At 44.1% G+C, this 19253-nt stretch overlaps 1 protein-coding gene across 1 annotated transcript in view; it reads right to left on the bottom strand.

Annotated features, from left to right (window-relative positions):
* The window catches only part of ADAMTSL3 (ADAMTS like 3), a 218405-nt gene that overhangs the window by 85807 nt on the left and 113345 nt on the right, over positions 1-19253 (bottom strand). Inside the window, exons 8-9 of the mRNA XM_067471432.1 lie at positions 17949-18023; positions 5254-5411 (exon numbers count right to left, since the gene is read on the bottom strand). Coding sequence (XP_067327533.1) covers positions 5254-5411; positions 17949-18023 — 233 coding nt within the window. The remainder of the gene's footprint in view (positions 1-5253; positions 5412-17948; positions 18024-19253) is intronic.

Below are 19253 nucleotides of genomic sequence, written 5' to 3'. Positions count from 1 at the left end.
TTGGGAGTTGTAGTTGCTGGGAGATATAGTTCCCCTACAATCAAAGAACATTCTGAACCCTACCAATGATAGAATTAGGGCAAACTTCCCAGACAGAACCCCCATGACCAACAGAATATACTTAAGGCCACCCAGTCCAACTCCTTTCACCAGGGCAAGAAAACATAATCAAAGCCCTCCTGACAAAGAGACATCCAGCCATAGATAGAGATAGATATAGATGATTCACACATATACATGTATAGCACAGATATAGTAACATAGATTGGAACAATTATATGTTGCCTGTTCCAGAGTAGGCAAACCAGACAATCTCCACATCAACACTGACTGTGCTGTCACAAGCTGGGCCTGTGCATTAGACTGTAGTCAGGACATAAATTCTGTGTGCCCAACGGGACGCCGGGGCTGCCTCAGATCAAAGACCCTTGGATTCCCCCAAATAGAGTCTTTAGATTGCTTAAAGTAAATCCAACAAAGTTCTTTATTGATGAAAACAAACAGGTATTTTCAAGCTTTCTTAACAGTCTATTGGCTCTCTCAATCTTGTTCACTGGGAACAGGCACTATCTTCTTAACTGTAATTAACTAATGGGGAAATCCTTAACTTCTAATCTGGGCAGTCTGTACTTGCCTCTGTTGGCGTGGAGCCCCTGCACCCGGTACCAACTGCGTCTGGCTTTCGCGAGTGACCCTTACCAAGCAGAGATTTGTAGACTTGCAGGGGAAAGGAGTTCAGGTTTCGGTGATGGCTGTCTGAAGTCCCTCAGCAAAGGAGCTGTAAAGCTGTATGATCCATGGCCAAGCTGTGGGCTGTATAACCCCGGCCAAGCTGTAGAGCCTTTTCTCCCCGGCCAAGCTGTATATCTCCCCGGCCAAGCCGTAGAAGACGAAGCTTTCTACAGGAGCTCTTGGTTTTATGTCCTGTGCGAAAGCTTCTCTGTGAGAATTCTCAAAAAGGCTCCTATTCCCTCCAAAACTCAAAAAGGGGTGGGACCAGGGAACCTAACAATAATTGACCGGTGGCTTGCCCTATGATTGCAGCCAAAAGAAGCCACCTATCTGCAGAGTCCCTGAAACTTAGGACTACAAACTCAGTGCAAACTCAGGACTACAAACTCAGTGCAAACTCAGTGCAAAGCAAACAAAATTGGAGCTCCTGGAACAGCTGTTCCAGAACACTGACAAAGAAACAGCAAGAAACACTGTTTACCCACAATCATAAAGAAATCACATATATTAGAAACCAACACTTTCTCATTACTTTATTTTCCAGCTCACCAAACTGGGCCACAGCAATGCGTGGCAGGGGACGGCTAGTTCTGAATAAATTAGTTTAGGATTGAGCTGGACTCATTCAAACGCTGCCTATCTTGCCAGACCAAACTCCCTCTGCACTCTAAATTGGCTGTCTTATTCTCCTTCTTTAATACCTTAAGTAACTTGGATGGTAAACTGTGCTGAACAATAGCTTCCTTTTTCCACTCCAAGTGACTGCAAGCAATATGTGCTTTTGCAATGTGGTTAAGCATTGTGGGGATAACAGGTGGTCTATAAATGGGAGAGTATTAAGACATTGTAAAACATTGGCAACCTGCAGGCATTTCGACTACATATTAACTTCACTTCCCGGGAATTACCAGGATAGGATCAAAGGACATTATTCCACCCGGACACAATAGATGTCGCTGTGTATGTGCATGCACACTTCAGCATAACTGCACACACATTTCTTAATCTTTCTGAAATTTTGGAAAGATTCAAAATATCAGGATGGCAAAAAAGTCCTCGGGCTTGTCTACATGGCTACAATTCAGGTAATAAGATAATAAGCTACTCTGCTGCTGAGTATGCATGCCCAGTGTGGAACACATCTCAGCACACTAAAACAGTGGATGTGGCTCTTAATGAGACATGCCGCATTATTACGGGGTGTCTGCGCCCTACACCACTGGGGAAATTACACTGCTTAGCCGGTATTGCACCACCTGACATCCGCCGGGAAGTGGCAGCCAATAGTGAAAGGACCAAGGCAGAGACATCTCCAGCTCATCCCTTGTTTGGGTATCAGCCAGCATGTCAATGACTTAAATCCAGACATAGTTTTCTAAGATCTACAGAGACACTCGCTGGAACACCTCAGCAAGCGAGAGTCCAAAAGTGGCAGGCTCAAACCCAGAACCTCAACCAATGGCTGATACCAAATGAGAGACTCCCCCCTGGGCACACAGAGGACTGGACAACTTGGAAGGCGCTGAACAGACTGCGATCTGGCACCACGAGATGCAGAGCCAACCTCAAGAAATGGGGCTACAAAGTGGAATCCCTGACATGCGAGTGCGGAGAGGAGCAAACCACTGACCACCTGCTGCAATGCAATCTGAGCCCTGCCACATGCACCATGGAGGACCTTCTTGCAGCAACACCAGAAGCACTCCAAGTGGCCAGATACTGCTCAAAGGACATTTAATCAGCTACCAAACTCACACATTTTGTATTTTCTCCATTTGTTTGCTTTGTTCTGTTAGAAATGTAATATAATTGCCTGGCTGCCCTGACACGAGAAATAATAAATAAATAAGATGTTATTGACGATTCACTTGGAATCTGGTTTAGAAAACCTTGCCTATCATAGCATTGGTCCAAGGCAGTTCAAGAGGTGTCAAACTGCAATAATTTTACAATATAGACCAGCACGGGCAAACTTGTCAGTATTAAAGTGCATTATGAGGGCATATTGCTGAGAGTTCTCCTTATTCTGGGAAGGTACACTGGAACAACCACGTTTTCAAGCTCCTCCTAAAGATTGCCAACATTGGGGCATGTCTAATGTCCCTGGGAAGTGAATTCTAGAGTCAAGGGGCCACCACCAAGAAGGCCCTCTCCCTCATCCCCACCAATCGCGCCGGCGAGGGAGGTGGGAGCTTGAGCAGGGCCTCTCCAGATGATCAAAGAGAACGGTGGGTACATACATAGAAATGCGGTCACGTAGGTAGGCAGATCCCAAATCGTTCAGGGCTTTGTAGGTAAGAACCTGCACCTTGAATGTATAAATATGTGAGAGGAAGCCAGAGGGAGGAGGGAGCAAGCTTGTTTTCTGCTTCCCTGGAGACTAGGACGCAATGGAACAATGGCTTCAAACTACAAGAGAGGAGATTCCATCTGAACATGAGGAAGAACTTCCTGACTGTGAGAGCCATTCAGCAGTGGAACTCTCTGCCCCGGAGTGTGGTGGAGGCTCCTTCTTTGGAAGCTTTTAAACAGAGGCTGGATGGCCATCTGTCAGGGAAGATTTGAATGCAATATTCCTGCTTCTTGGCAGAATGGGGCTGGACTGGATGGCCCATGAGGTCTCTTCCAACTCTTTGATTCTATGATTCTATGATTCTATGAATTGGAACCGGAAAATGAACGGCAGCCAGTGGAGCTCCTTAAACAGAAGGCTTGACTGCTCCCTGTAAGAAGCACCGGTTAGTAATCTGGCTGCCGCCCATTGTACCAATTGAAATTTCCGGGCTGTTTTCAAGGGTAGCCCCACGTAGAGTGCATTACAGTAATGCAATCTGGAAGTGACTAAGGCATGGACCACCCTGGCCAGATCCGCCTTCATGAGATACGGCCGCAGTTGGCGCACAAGTCTTAGTTGTGCGAAGGCCCTCCCGGCCATCGCTGACGCCTGAGCTTCAAGCGTAAGTGATGAGTCCAGGAGGACACCCAAACTGCGGATCTGTGACTTCAGGGGGAGTGCAACCCCGTCCAACACAGGTTGCCACCCTATACCCCGGTCCGGCTTACAATCGACCAGGAGGACCTCTGTCTTGTTGGGATTAATCTTCAGCTTGTTCCTCCTCATCCAGACAGACACAGCGGTCAGGCACTCGTCCAGCATCTGAGGGGCTTCCTTGGAGCTAGGTGGAAAAGAGTAGTAGAGTTGTGTGTCATCTGCATAGAGATGGCACCCAATTCCAAAACTCCGAATGACCTCTCCCAGCGGTTTCATTTAGATGTTGAAAAGCATGGGGACAGAATGGAACATTGTGGGACCTCACATTTCAAAGGACAGGGGTCCGAGCAGGTGTCTCTCAGCTTGACCATCTGGGAATGACCCTCCAGGAAGGACCGAAGCCATGACAGAGCCGTGCCTCCAAGGCCCATCCTTGGAGGGACGAGGGAGAGGGCCTTCTTGGTGGTGGCCCCTTGACTTAGCTAAAGGTAAAGGTTTTCCCCTGACATTAACTCCAGTCGTTTCTGACTCTGGGGTTGGTGGTCATCTCTATTTCTAAGCCAAAGAGCCGGCGTTGTCCATAGACACCTCCAAGGTCATGTTGCCAGCATGACTGCATGGATATTAAACACATCCAACCCACTACCTAAAAATATTCTTGGCGTCTTGGTTTATAGGACTGTTCTTGGGGGCACTGATTCAAAATATTGCATTGGATAGACTGTATCAGCTATAGTTTCTTGGATAGGGCTGTCATGATTTTCAGTGGGCAAGCAGATCAAGAGGGGTAGATGGCATACGTCTTGTATCTCAAAAACCAGAACTCGTAGGGAAAAATGGGTGCCATTTTTGGAATCAGTGGACCAAATTCATCCCAAAAACAGGTCCAGCATAAAAAAGGTAAAGGTTTCCCCCTGACTTCAAGTTCAGCCGTGTCCAACTCTGGGGGTTGGTGCTCATCTCCTTTTCTAAGCCAAAGAACCAGCGTTGTCTGTAGACACCTCCAAGGTCATGTGGCCAGCATGACTGCATGGAGCACCGTTACCTTCCCGCTGAAGCGGTACCTATTGATGTACTCACATTTGCATGTTTTCGAACTGCTGGGGTGGCAGAAGCTGGGGCTAACACTGGGAGCTCACCCTGCTCACTGGATTCGAACTGGTGACCTTTCGGTCAGCAAGTTCAGCAGCTTAGTGGTTTAATCCACTGCGCCACTGGGAACTCCTTTACTGTGGGATTTTTTTGCCTTGCTATTCTGGGAAATAGGGCTGTGTGGAAGGAACCTTAATAATATATCTTCTATTATTTTCTCTTTTAATGTAATCTTTATTATTGCTGCTGCTTATTTTAAATGAAGACATTTGTGCTGGAAGATGGAGGCTATGGGCCCTTCCATAAGGCAGATAATCCACAATACCTGCTTCGAACTGGACTATCTGAGTCCGCACTGCCATATAATCCAGTTCAATGTGGATTTTTTGCAGCTGTGTGGAAGGAGCCTATGTTAGGAAGTGAACCATGCATCTTACCTTTATGATAAAATCTGCACCAAGGGGACCGGGGATTTTGATAGTTTCTCTTTCTGAGCCCTTCTGAAATTCAACCGTGGTGTTTTCGATGCTAAACGCTCCGGGGACTCCAAAGCTGTATTCTCCGCTGTCTCCTTGCAATGTCTTTGACTCAATCACTGAAAGGCAAGAAAGGAACACTATGGGCTATAATGAATTTTGCAGGACATAAAGGACATTTCTTTATACAGAACACGGGTTGCAAGAAGTCACTAAGGGCCCAACCACAACCCAGAATAGCAAGGCAGAAAATCCCACAATATCTGCTTTTGAACTGGGTTATCTGAGTCCACACTGCCATATATTTCAGTTCAAAATAGATAATGTGGGATTTTCTGCCTTGATATTGTGGGATATAGGGCTGCGTGGAAGGACCCTAAGGCCCATCCAACACTACCACATACGCGGGTTGAATGAAAAGTAATGCCTCCACATTCATTACTTGGGTTTCAATGAGAATATTTTAATAAACTGAATGCAGAAATAATCCTTACAATGTGCTCTTTAACTACAATTATTCACTTTTCAACATCATCACCAGACAATTGGATAAATTTCTGCCAATGATGAACAAGTTTTCTGAAACCGTCATGGAATAAGTCGACACTCTGTTTACGCAACCAGCGTCTCATAGTTCTCTCATCCTGGGTACCCATCGTGCACAGATCTTCCGATAGCCAAGCAAAGCAATAATGTGACCCACACGTTCTTGTGGAATGCAGATTATGCTTGAAATTTCTCTCTGAGTGACATGACAATTGTCCTGAATCAATATGTCAACCTTTTGCTTGTGAAACTCAGTGGTTGCTGTCACAGGACGTCTAACTCTTTGTTTGTCACGCATCTTTAAATTTACTCGCCCAACGACGCACAATACTCACACCAACACAATTACCATAAACAGCTTGCATTCTCTGATGAATCCTATCCTTGTTATATTTTACCTTGTTCACGTCAGCATATTTTCAATTTTTATCTATTACATTTGGCCCGGGCATTTTAAAAATTGTTTATATCACTATTGATTGTTTTTTGTTTATGTGATTTAGATGATTTGTATTTTATTGATTGTTTATCAATGTTGTGTTTATTGATGTTTTGTTTGATGTACTTTGGGATTGGCCTCATGTAAGCCGCACCGGGTCCCTTGGGGAGATGGTAGCGGGGTACAAATAAAGATTATAATTATTATTATTATTATTATTATTATTATTATTAATATCTCCTTTGGGGTGACACCTTCTGCTGTCAAGAATTCAATGACTGCGCATTGCTTAAGTCGCATTGACTGACCGTCTGCGCAGGGTTCCATACTTTGCACTTTAACAACACAACCATTCAATGCTAAGACTTCCTGCCAAAATGGAACTGTAGAGGAGAGTCTACTGAACAAGCCAGTACCTGCCGCATACCAGTACTGCCATCTGTTGACACAGACACAGTGAAGACATCTGCCCTTGCGCTATGCTACTCTGCTGCTGAGTATGCATGCCCAGTGTGGAACACATTTCACCATGCTAAAACAGTGGATGTGGTTCTTAATGAGACATGCCGCATTATCACGGGGTGTCTGCGCCCTACACCACTGGAGAAATTACACTGTTTAGCCGGTATTGCACCACCTGACATCCGCCGGGAAGTAGCAGCCAATAGTGAAAGGACCAAGGCAGTGACATCTCCAGCTCATCCCTTGTTTGGGTATCAGCCAGCACATCAACGACTTAAATCAAGAAATAGTTTTCTAAGATCTACAGAGATACTCACTGGAACACCTCAGCAAGCGAGAGTCCAAAAGTGGCAGGCTCAAACCCAGAACCTCAACCAATGGCTGATACCAAGTGAGAGACTCCCCCCTGGGCACACAGAAGACTGGGCGACTTGGAAGGTGCTGAACAGACTGCGCTCTGGCACCACGAGATGCAGAGCCAACCTCAAGAAATGGGGCCACAAAGTGGAATCCACAACACGCAAGTGTGGAGAAGAGCAAACCACTGACCACCTGCTGCAATGCACCCTGAGCCCTGCCACATGCACAAGGGAGGACCTCCTTGCGGCAACACCAGAGGCACTCCCAAGTGGTCAGCTACTGGTCAAAGGACATTTAATCAACTACCAAGCTTGCAAATTCTGTGTTTTGCCTGTTTGTTTTTGCTAAAAATGTAATACAGATGCCTGGTTACTGATGACATGATAAATAAATATATCTTGAGGAGTTACGAAGGTGGAGGCATTACTTTTCCTTCAACCCTCGTATACGGCTGTATGGAAGGGGCTTGAGAGCAGAGAGTAGTACTTTCCAGCAATAGCAGCAACCATACTCCTGTTGAAGCCTTCTTGACAAGGAGCCTGATGCCAGGATTTTGTGCCCAGATTCCAACCTGACAGTCAACCTATTAAGCTTCTTGAATTACTTTTTCCTGAATGAATGGCAATTTGCCTTTAAAAAATAGATCTGTTATTGCCTGACGAGAGAGCTGAAAGGATTTGTTATATAATACGTGACTATATTGGGTTTTTTCAAGCAGTAATGGGAGCCTGAAATGTAACTCTTCGCAGCAGGATTGCAAACATTTCCTATGATTGCAGATCTGCCAAAACCTTGCTTTCGCCCCCAGAGAAAGTTATGTCGTAGCCTGAAAATGCAGCAAAAACCGGTTGCAAAGCTTATCTGAGTTATTCAAAGCTGATACATTCGCTAGTGATGTGGTAAAGCAGGCATTCCGTTCGGAAGGCGGCCCAGATGTCTGTGAAGCGGCAATTAGTCAAGTCATAGAATAATCTGCCAAAAGAACAGCAGCCATATCTCTGCCTACTGCACATACACGGATTCCTGTTCATCATCCGCTGGAATTCTGACATCAGCTTCCGTGTTACAGAAATTAGAAACTGAGGCTTTTGAACTGGTTAATACTGCAACCATGGCCATGCTGTGATGTACGCAGCTTTATTTGATGCATGTACGAGGGTTGAATGAAAAGTAATGCCTCCACTTTCGTAACTCCTCAACAGATGGCAGTACTGGTATGCAGCAGGTACTGGCTTGTTCAGTAGACTCTCCTCTACAGTTCCATTTTGGTGGGAAGCCTTTGCATTGAATGGTTGTGTTGTTAAAGTGTGAAGTATGGAACACTGTGCAGACGGTCGGTCAATGGGATTTTGGCCTGCATCAATAGGAGCATAGTATTTATTTATCGTGTCATCAGCAACCATTGTATTACAATTCTAACAGAGCAAAACAAACACAGAGATTAAAAAGAAAAAGAAAAAAAAGAAAGAAAACCCACACAGATTTTGCAAATTTGGTATTTGGTTAAATGTCCTTTGACCAGTATCTGGCCACTTGGAGTGCCTCTGGGGTTGCCGCAAGAAGGTCCTCCATCGTGCATGTGGCAGGGCTCAGGGTGCATTGCAGCAGGTGGTCAGTGGTTTGTTCTTCTCCGCACTCGCATGCCGAGGATTCCACCCTGTAGCCCCATTTCTTAAGATTGGCTCTGCATCTCGTGGTGCCAGAGCGCAATCTGTTCAGCGCCTTCCAAGTCGCCCAGTCTTCTGAGTGCCCAGGGGGAAGTCTCTCATCTGGTATCACCCATGAATTGAGGTGCTGGGTTTGGGCCTGCCACATAGGAGCATAGTGTCTAGATCTAAGAAAGTAATGCTACCCCTCTATTCTGCTTTGGTTAGACCACATCTGGAATATTGTGTCCAATTCTGGGCACCACAATTCAGGAGAGATATTGACAAGCTGGAATGTGTCCAGAGGGCGACTAAAATGATCAAGGGTCTGGAGAACAAGCCCTATGAGGAGCAGCTTAAGGAGCTGGGCATGTTTAGCCTGAAGAAGAGAAGGCTGAGAGGAGATATGATAGCCATGTATAAATATGTGGGAGGAAGCCACAGGGAGGAGGAGGGAGCAAGCTTGTTTTCTGCTTCCTTGGAGACTAGGACGCGGAACAATGGCTTCAAACTACAAGAGAGGAGATTCCATCTGAACATTAGGAAGAACTTCCTGACTGTGAGAGCCGTTCAGCAGTGGAACTCTCTGCCCCGGAGTGTGGTGGAGGCTCCTTCTTTGGAAGCTTTTAAGCAGAGGCTGGATGGCCATTTGTCAGGGGTGATTTGAATGCAATATTCCTGCTTCTTGGCAGAATGGGGTTGGACTGGATGGCCCATGAGGTCTCTTCCAACTCTTTGATTCTATGATTCTATGATTCTAATGCTGTTAAGAGTTTTATATCAATTGAGTCATTTCTTAAGTGAAAAGTAAGTAAGTATTTGTAAGGACCATGTCCAAGCATTGAATGAAGAGCAACTGTTAAGCCACCTGTGATAGATTAGATGCTACAAATTGTGTGTTGTAGAGAGAAGAGAAGAGAATGTATAGAATGAGAATGTAGAGAAGAGACTGGAGAGTATTGAGTAGAGCAAGAGGAAGAGATTGCTGAAGAAGCTCAAGAAAGGTTTGCTGGAGGATTGAGGGTTGGAACTATTTCTGTGACTATTGTATATAAACATTTCTTTATTGGAAGAGAGATTGTCTTCTGTTGATTGTTCTCCTTGTGCAACGGGGTGCAGCTTCCACAAAGGGGGTTTGGATGCTTGGAATCAACCACAACTTTAAAGCAGCGACACCATAGCTGCGACAAATGCGACTTAAGCAATGTGCAGTCATTGAATTCTTGACGGCAGAAGGTGTCACCTCAAAGGAGTCAATTATAGTGCATCCACTAAAATTTAGAGGTCCTTTACTCCATGTCTCTTGTCGAAATCATGTCGAAATTCCTCAAAAAATTTACCAACCCCTTCCTCTTTACTTCTGGTCTGCCACCCTGCTATGTTCCAGGATAAACAGTTGAGTTAGATTATTTTGTTTGCAAGGTTTTCACTTTCGGAGCTGTTGGAGGTTGCAGAATAATGGGCTGAGTGGGAGGTGTTTTATTTCTTCCTCTGTTCATAAATAGTCAATATTCTCTCTTAGGGTAGCTCAGTGGTCCACTTGAAGCCCCATTTCTAAAGGTTGGGTTCTGCATCTCGTGGTGCCAGAGCGCAGTCTGTTCAACGCCTTCCAGGTCGCCCAGTCTCAAACACTGATTGAGGTTTCGGGTTTAACCTGCCACTTTTGGACTCTTGCTTGCTGAGGTGTTCCTGCGAGTATCTCTGTAGATATATTGTCGAAGGCTTTCATGGCTAGAATCACTGGGTTGTTGTACCTTTTTCGGGCTATATGGCCATGTTCCAGAAGCATTCTCTCCTGACGTTTTACCTGCATCTATGGCAAGCATCCTCAGAGGTTGTGAGGTCTGTTGGAAACTAGGAAAATTGGGTTTATATATCTGTGAAAAGCCCAGGGTGGGAGCAACTCTGTAGATATATTGTCTAAGGCTTTCATGGCTGGAATCACTGGGTTGTTGTAGGTTTTTCGGGCTTTATGGCCATGTTCTAGAAGCATTCTCTCCTGACGTTTCTCCTGCATCTATGGCAAGTTGGAAATGAGGAAAATTGGGTTTACATATCTGTGAAAAGACCAGGGTGGGAAAAAGAACTCTTTTCTGTTAGAGCTAGGTGTGAATGTTTCAATTGGCCATCTTGATTAGCATTTGATGGCCTGACAGCTTTTAGGTACTGCCTGGGAGAATCCTTTGTTGAGAGGAGATTAGCTGTCTCTGATTGTTTCTTGTCTGGAGTTCCCCTGTTTTTGAGTGTTGTTAGCTGTAGACTTAGGACTTGAAACATGATGTACAAATGCAATCAAGGAAAACCAACTAATGGCAAGAGAAAAAAGAAATAATTCTTCCAGTTTGTGAAAGAGTAAACTTCCATGTATCAATGGATGGGAATTACTCATTATGATCCGCAAGTGGCCTTTGGAGCTCATACAATCATATGTAGAAAGGCCACTAATGACTTCGAGCAGGCTTCTAAACAAGGCAAGCTAATGACCCAAGACAGGCTTATTAACTATCCTGAGAAGGGACATTCCCCAGTTCTTAAACACAAGAAGATAATGCGAGGAACAACAATATCACTCTTTGGCTAAAGAGCATAGTTCCAACTTTCTCCTTGGTTTGTTTCCAATGAAAGCAACAAGGCTGGAAAAGGGATATGATTGGCCCAGCGTGTCTAGACAAAAGTGTGCCCAAATTCACGTATTATTCAAAAAGGAAATAATTTGTCAATATTTTCCTCCCGAAATCAGCATGCCTCACTTAAATAGGGCCTGATAATCCTTAGCTGATAAAGAAATCAGAATTACTACAAATAAGAGCAACTGCAGCATCATTTATAATATCCGAGTAAATCCTTATTTGGTATCTTATCCACCCAACAAACGGATAAAAAATAATAATTTTTCAGCTTAGCCATACTGATTAAGACCAATGACAGTATCCCAAGTCTAGACTTTAATACGGAGTTGTCGTTTGTTCTCAAATGAAAGTAATTGCTTTCACTACTAATCAAAGAAGGGAACTGGGGAAGGCGGCCGTCAATCTCAAGATTCACTGCAATTCACTTCCAGACAATTAAACAAGAATGTAACAGGAGATGGGAAGTGCTTCGTGGGTTGCACATAGCCTCTTAGGGCCACATTGAAAAGCCCCGCTAAGTCTTGCCACTTTGTGTGCGTGTTAGGAATGGTTAGGTAACATCGGAATCTTTGTAATTCGGAATAAAGTCGGAAAAATTACATTTTTGAAGCAATTTCGAAGTTTTTAAGAAAACCGGAAGTCCCTTTGCCCTTCCAAAGCTTTTACCGCCATGTTTGTTATGACTCATGAAGTGAGTCGGAAATGATTCAGCTTTTTCCTGCTTCTGGTCCCTGGCCTTGGCTCAAGCCAGAGAAGCCAGTTTTAAACCAGAGAAGGAAGGAATTTCTTGGTCTCAGCTCAAGCCAGGGAAGTCAGTTTTAAACCAGAAAAGGAAGGAATTTCCGGGCCTCAGCTCAAGCCAGAGAAGCCAGTTTTAAACCAGAGAATGAAGGAATTTCCTGGCCTCGGCTCAAGCCAGTGAAGCCAGTTTTAAACTAGAGAATGAAGGTATTTCTTGGTCTCAGCTCAAGCCAGAGAAGCCAGTTTTAAACCAGAGAAGGAAGGAATTTCCTGGCCTCGGCTCAAGCCAGAGAAGCCAGTTTTAAACCAGAGAATGAAGGAATTTCTTGGTCTCAGCTCAAGCCAGAGAAGCCAGTTTTAAACCAGAAAAGGAAGGAATTTCCGGGCCTCGGCTCAAGCCAGAGAAGCCAGTTTTAAACCAGAGAAGGAAGGAATTTCTTGGTCTCAGCTCAAGCCAGGGAAGTCAGTTTTAAACCAGAAAAGGAATTTCCGGGCCTCGGCTCAAGCCAGAGAAGCCAGTTTTAAACCAGAGAATGAAGGAATTTCTTGGTCTCAGCTCAAGCCAGAGAAGCCAGTTTTAAACCAGAGAATGAAGGAATTTCTTGGTCTCAGCTCAGGCCAGAGAAGCCAGTTTTAAACCAGAGAATGAAGGAATTTCTTGGTCTCAGCTCAAGCCAGAGAAGCCAGTTTTAAACCAGAAAAGGAAGGAATTTCCGGGCCTCGGCTCAAGCCAGAGAAGCCAGTTTTAAACCAGAGAAGGAAGGAATTTCTTGGTCTCAGCTCAAGCCAGGGAAGTCAGTTTTAAACCAGAAAAGGAATTTCTGGGCCTCGGCTCAAGCCAGAGAAGCCAGTTTTAAACCAGAGAAGGAAGGAATTTCTTGGTCTCAGCTCAAGCCAGGGAAGTCAGTTTTAAACCAGAAAAGGAAGGAATTTCCGGGCCTCGGCTCAAGCCCAGAGAAGCCAGTTTTAAAGCCAGAGAGGCCAGTTTTAAACCAGAGATGGAAGGAATTTCTTGGTCTCAGCTCAAGCCAGAGAAGCCAGTTTTAAACCAGAGATGGAAGGAATTTCTTGGCCTCAGCTCAAGCCAGAGAAGCCAGTTTTAAAGCCAGAGAAGCCAGTTTTAAACCAGAGATGGAAGGAATTTCTTGGCCTCAGCTCAAGCCAGAGAAGCCAGTTTTAAAGCCAGAGAGGCCAGTTTTAAACCAGAGATGGAAGGAATTTCCTGGCCTCGGCTCAAGCCAGAGAAGCCAGTTTTAATCCAGAGAAGGAAGGAATTTCCTCCGTTTGCTTTTCCCCGCTTCTGGAGTAAAATAACAACTTTCAAAGTAAAGACCACTCAAATAAACAGGAAATAACACTTTCAAACCATTAACGAAAAGATTCAGAAGTCTCAGAAGTTTCAAAAGTTTTGAACTTTTTTTTCTGTGGAAATCGGAATTGACCTTAGAATCGAACCACCAGTGCCCCCTACATCCGAAATGAGTTTTGGACCAGGTTTTTTTGGATCAAACAAACCTAGTGGGTATGTGTCAGGAGCGACATGAGAAACTGCAAGTCGCTTCTGGAGTGAGAGAACTGGCCATTTGCAAGGATGTTGCCCAGACATTTAGATGTTTTACTGTCCTTGTAGGAGGCTTCTCTTATGTCCCCGCATGGGGAGCTGGAGCTGACAGATGGAGGTCATCCACATTCTCTCCGGATTCGAACCTGCAACCTTTCGGTCTTCAGTCCTGCCGGCACAAGGGTCTAATGCATTGCGCCACTGTTGCTGCCGCAATAGCATAATCAAAGACTAGTCAAAAACAGTCACAAATCTGAGTTTATAGCACTGTTTGTTGTGCTTTTGACACTGGCTTCCTTATTTCTCCACCACAGAGAGTTAGAACCTAGAAGGCAATTATACAACTGCAGGTGAAACGTCAGGAGAGAATGCTTCTAGAACATGGTCATGCAACCTGAAAACCCTACACCCAATTATAGCACTATTTCAAATCCTATGAAAACGAGGATGGCAACTATAGCACCCAACAGCAACTACAACAGTGTTGTGTCTGCTCCACACGTGGTGGGCAGTATCGTGCTTGTGGAGGACATTGGCAGGGCTCTTGTACATGTTCATGGCACTCACTATAACCTGCAATGTCACTGGAAGGAGGGCCATTGGTTCTCAAGCATGGTTGGCGGGGACGAGAGATAGGGCCTTCTCGGTGGTGGCTCCTCGGCTGTGGAACGCCCTTCCTACGGACTTTAGGCTGGCACCATCTCTCAAGGCATTCCGAAAAAAGTTGAAGACCTGGATGTTTGTGCAGGCGTTCGAGTAATCTAGTGCAATATTGGTAATTGAACATAGGAATGGAACAATGGACGACGAACTTGGACTACGCTTTGATGATGAGACGATTGGGTTGGTTATTGTAATAATGGTTTAGTGTAATTGCTTGTTGTTTATTAAGTGGATAATGTGTTAAGTGGTTAATTGTTATATGTGCATTGAATTATTGCTGTTTTTATTGGGTGTAAACCGCTGTGAGTCACCTTCGGGCTGAGAACAGCGGTATATAAGTAAAGTAAAGTAAATAAATAAATAAATATCGCCTGAGTGTTGGGAGCTAAAGCCATTTGTGGAGGAGCTTGTCTGTGTAAGTGGACACCCCAGCCACACACACACATACATATTTTCACTTTTATTATGTGTATAGATGTTATATAACTCATATATCCAGTTCATGGTGAAGTTGGGGATAGTCCTATCACCAAGCAACACACTTCCATCAAGCTGGGAATTTGCCAACCCCTACACTGTGTGGGTAACGGAAAATGAAATGTTGGTGGGCATGAAAAAGAGATTTAAAGATGGGCTCAAAACCTCTGGCATAGACTCAGAGAACTGGGAAGCCCTGGCCCTTGAGCGCTCCAACTGGAGGTCAGCTGTGACCAGCAGTGCTGCAGAATTTGAAGAGGCATGAATGGAGGGCGAGAGAGAAAAACGTGCCAAGAGGAAGGCACGTCAAGCCAACCCCGATCAGGACCACCTTCCACCTGGAAACCAATGACCTCACTGTGGGAGAACATGCAGGTCAAGAATTGGGCTCCACAGTCACCTATGGACCCAGTACACTGATCTTGGAAGATAATCCTACTCGGACAACGAGGGATCGCCTAAGTAAGCAATTCTCTGACAGGGCATAGGACTCTCACATCTGAAAACACGCCCATTTGCCTGTCCTCAAACTACAAACCACATGTTTTCTATAAACGGAATATTCTTGTATAGCAATCAGACCTTTCACATCTTTTTTTCTGTTTCCTTCCAGCTAGGTTTTATTGTTAAGTTCATGAACTTGGTTATCTAGCATTAGCCACTTGTACAAATATTAGCTTCTGGTTTTGTTGCTTCTACGGCAGGGGGATTATTTTCAGACGACTCTGGCTTATTTTGGACTCTGAAACCCTTAACTAAACAACTTTTGGGAAAGCTGTAATGTATTCCGACACCCTTCCCTTTGCTCACTTCAACCCTGCACCCATTTCAAATGGCAAGCGAAGGGAAAGGGAGCAGGAGAGACTTCCCTCGTCTGATTGTTCACAAACATGCAGCATTTGGCAATGTTACACTTTTGTTTTCTCACACTTTTCCTTTCTTCAGTATTTATGAACACTTAGGCGATCCCTCGTTGTTCGAGTAGGATTGTTTTCCAAGATCAGTGTACTGGTGGAGGGTCCGTAGGTGACTGTGGAGTCCTATTCTTGATCCGCATGCTCTTCCAAGTGAGGGCTTGGTTTCCAGGTGGAAGGCGGTCCCGGTCAGGGTTGGTTTGATGCGCCTTCCTCTTGGCACATTTCTCTCTTTAGCCCTCCATTCGTGCCTCTTCAAATTCTGCAGCACTGCTGGTCACAGCTGACCTCTAGCTGGAGTGCTCAAGGGCCAGGGTTTCCCAGTTCTTAGTTTTTGAAGTTGGCTTTGAGTCCATCTTTCAATATCTTTTCCTGCCCACCAACATTCCGTTTTCCATTCTTGAGTCCGTAGTAGAGCAACTGTTTGGGAGACGGTGGTCGGGCATACGGACAACAAGAGAGGAATAATAATAAGAGGAGAGGGAGGAATAATAGAGTTTGGGATTGTTTGGATTTTCTTTTGATTTAATGTTTTTACAGTTAATAAATCCAGTTATTCTACAAAATGGTGGTTGGAAATGCTCCAGATTGTATGTTTTTGAATGTTGTGATGCTTGGAAGCCATCTTGATTAGTATTTAATGGCCTAGCAGTTTCAAGGTCTGGCTTCTTACCACCTGGGGGAATCCTTTGTTGGGAGTTATTCTGGAAAGCATACATGAATTAGAAGCCTAATATAAAATGTATTCATTCATATTTTTTTCAAGTATTGTGAAACTTTTAGTATTATTGTTTGTTAATTATAAAAGGAGACAGTTTGCTTGGAATAATTAGAAAGAAAGAAAACAACCTGAACTATTGGCCCCAGTAAAAACCCTATTGTAATTCATGCAATTAACTTCACAGTGGTCTTCAGATTAGTGGATTTTTCAGCCTTAGTGGAGTCATTATTGTGCTGGTACGGATGTACCAGGAGCTCCAATTTTATTTGCTTTGTATTAAATGTTTGCTTGCAGTCAGGGATTCTGCAGGAAGGTGGCTTCCTTTGGTTGCAGTCGTAGGGCAAGTCACCTGTCCATCATCGTTAAGTTTTGGTTCCGCCCCTTGCTCAGGGCAATTGGGAAGGGAAGGGAGCCATTTTCTAGTTAGTCTCAGTAAGGAAAGCTAATGTGGAGGACGTGTACAAGCTTCTCCTGTACAAAAGCTTCAACCCTTAAGACTTTCCGGGGGGAAACAGTCTTAAGAGCATCCAAAGATTTCCAAGGAAGCAGCCCCAAAGCTTTGAGGAATTTCAGAGGGTGAACAGTTTGGAAGACCAAAGAACTCCAGCTGGAGAATCTACTGGCCTTACTGATAGGTCCACTCAGTGCTCGAGAAGCAGTTCGACCCGGTAGTGGAGCCCACATCAGGAAGGGTTAGATTACAGTCAGCCTGGGAGAAGTTAAAAAGAGGATTTTCCTCTAAAGTAAAGAATCAGTTATTGAAGACAATTGCCTGTCCTTCGACGACAAGAGTAGGAAGCCACCAGTTGCATAAAAGCCTGAAATTATTATTTATTGAATTTATTGAAGACAAGAGAAGTTTCTGTTTGATTGTTCATTAATAAAGGACTTTGTTATACTTCACAAGCCATCTAAAGATTATTTATGGTGGAAATTCTCTTGGCTTCCCGATGGGCTCAAGTCACATGTCCTATTTAAAGGCAATTATTTACAGGCCCAGCGCACGACAGAACAATTATATATGTAGTTGTCAAACCTTTCCTATCCAGAATGGTGAATTGAGTGGTTTGATTGGCCAACTGCAACATTCACACCTACCTCAAGCAGACAAGAGTTCTTTCTCCCACCCTGGACATTTCACAGATATATAAACCCCATTTTACTAATTTCCAACAGACCTCACAACCTCTGAGGATGCTTGCCATAGATGCAGGTGAAACGTCAGGAGAGAATGCTTCTGGAACATGGCCATACAGTGCAGAAAACTCACAACAACCCAGTGATTCTGGCCATGAAAGCCTTCGACAATATAGAGGAAAGTTTGTGTACATTGAATAATAATTAAGTAATAATAATAATTCCAAACTCTTAAATTTCACTCTTGACAATCACATATGCAAAAAGAAATTGGATCTCTGAGTGTATCTACTTTCACCAAGTGTTCAGTGTTTTTGCTCCAGTCCCAACCTATTAATAATGCATAAAGGTGTTCCTACCAAGGTGTGCCGGCCCCTTCACGGTAATTCTTGCACTGCGACTTCCGTATGGAACAGCAATTGCAGTTTCCTCCCCTAGGAAAATTAAAAGCACAGTTTCAGAAATTATATCTTAGAAGGGAATAATCATATTTCATAACTAAATTTTGCTTTTAGCAGTGAAAATATGACATAGACACACAAAAACACGCTACTCTAGGTCCGCCTGGTGAACAGCACTGATTTTAAGCTATGTATGAACTTATACATTTCTCCATGTAATGAGCAATTATTTTCTATTAACTAGTGTAACGTATTAGATATTCAATTTATGTCTTGTTGTCCCGATTTTATTGCCTACTAACAGGCTTAAAAAGTGGATTTCCTTAGAATTTCCTCTATCAAAGCACTTTCCAGCTATTTTGCTGGATTTTGTCCACAGTTAATTTCCTGTATCAGGTCATAGTTTTACTAAATGCTTACAAATCCACTAGCAAACACTAAATTCTAAACCACCGCAGGCTAAGGAACTGCAAATGAAGAAGCAGGAGATGGGAGCAGGATCTCAAATACTTGCAATTTGATATAAATGTTCATTATTTCAATTCTAAAAAAGACTTATAATCTGAAACTTGGCATGTACGTAGCAACATAGGCCCCTTTCCAAACAATGCATATTCTTTACTTAAGTCAAATGTATATACTAGGCTTGGTTGATCCAAAAAAAAAAATGGTTCAAAACTCATTTTGGATGTAGGGGGTGCTGGTGATTCAATTTGGAAAAGAATTCAAAATGTTTCCGAAAAAAACACATCAACACCGGGATTGTGGCACAGCTGTCTGAGTGTCAGCTGCATTAAGATCACTCTGACCAAAAGGTCATGAGTTCGAAGCCAGCCCTGGTTGGAGTGGGCTTCCAACCAATTGTGTAGCCTGTTGTTGACCTTTGCAACCCGAAACTTCTGTACCACTGTACAGACGTTATTGATACTGTATAAATGTTTAACTGAAAGAATATATTTGTTTTGGTAACAGTAGCTGAAAGCTAGAGTTAACTGGTTGTATCCACAGGGCGTTGCCAAGGAAACCAGGCAGGCTAGCTCAGAGAGGAGAAGTGGGCGGAGCCTAGCAAGAAAGTGTTATCTGCGTTTTGAAATGAAGCAGTTCAGTTAGGGGTTTGGAGTCGGAGTGAGCAGTTGAGCGAGGAGGGTGGAGAAGCAGTGTGTGTGAATAGCCAGAGGTTTCTTCAGTCTAAGAAGGCTGAAGGGGGAAACCTAATTAGTTTCATTAGTCAGAAAGGACTAAGGGAAGCTTGTTTAGATCACT

This window comes from Anolis sagrei, chromosome 9 (assembly GCF_037176765.1).
Source record: "Anolis sagrei isolate rAnoSag1 chromosome 9, rAnoSag1.mat, whole genome shotgun sequence".
Lineage (NCBI taxonomy): Eukaryota > Metazoa > Chordata > Lepidosauria > Squamata > Dactyloidae > Anolis > Anolis sagrei.
This window is presented reverse-complemented; position numbering and strand designations above follow the sequence as displayed.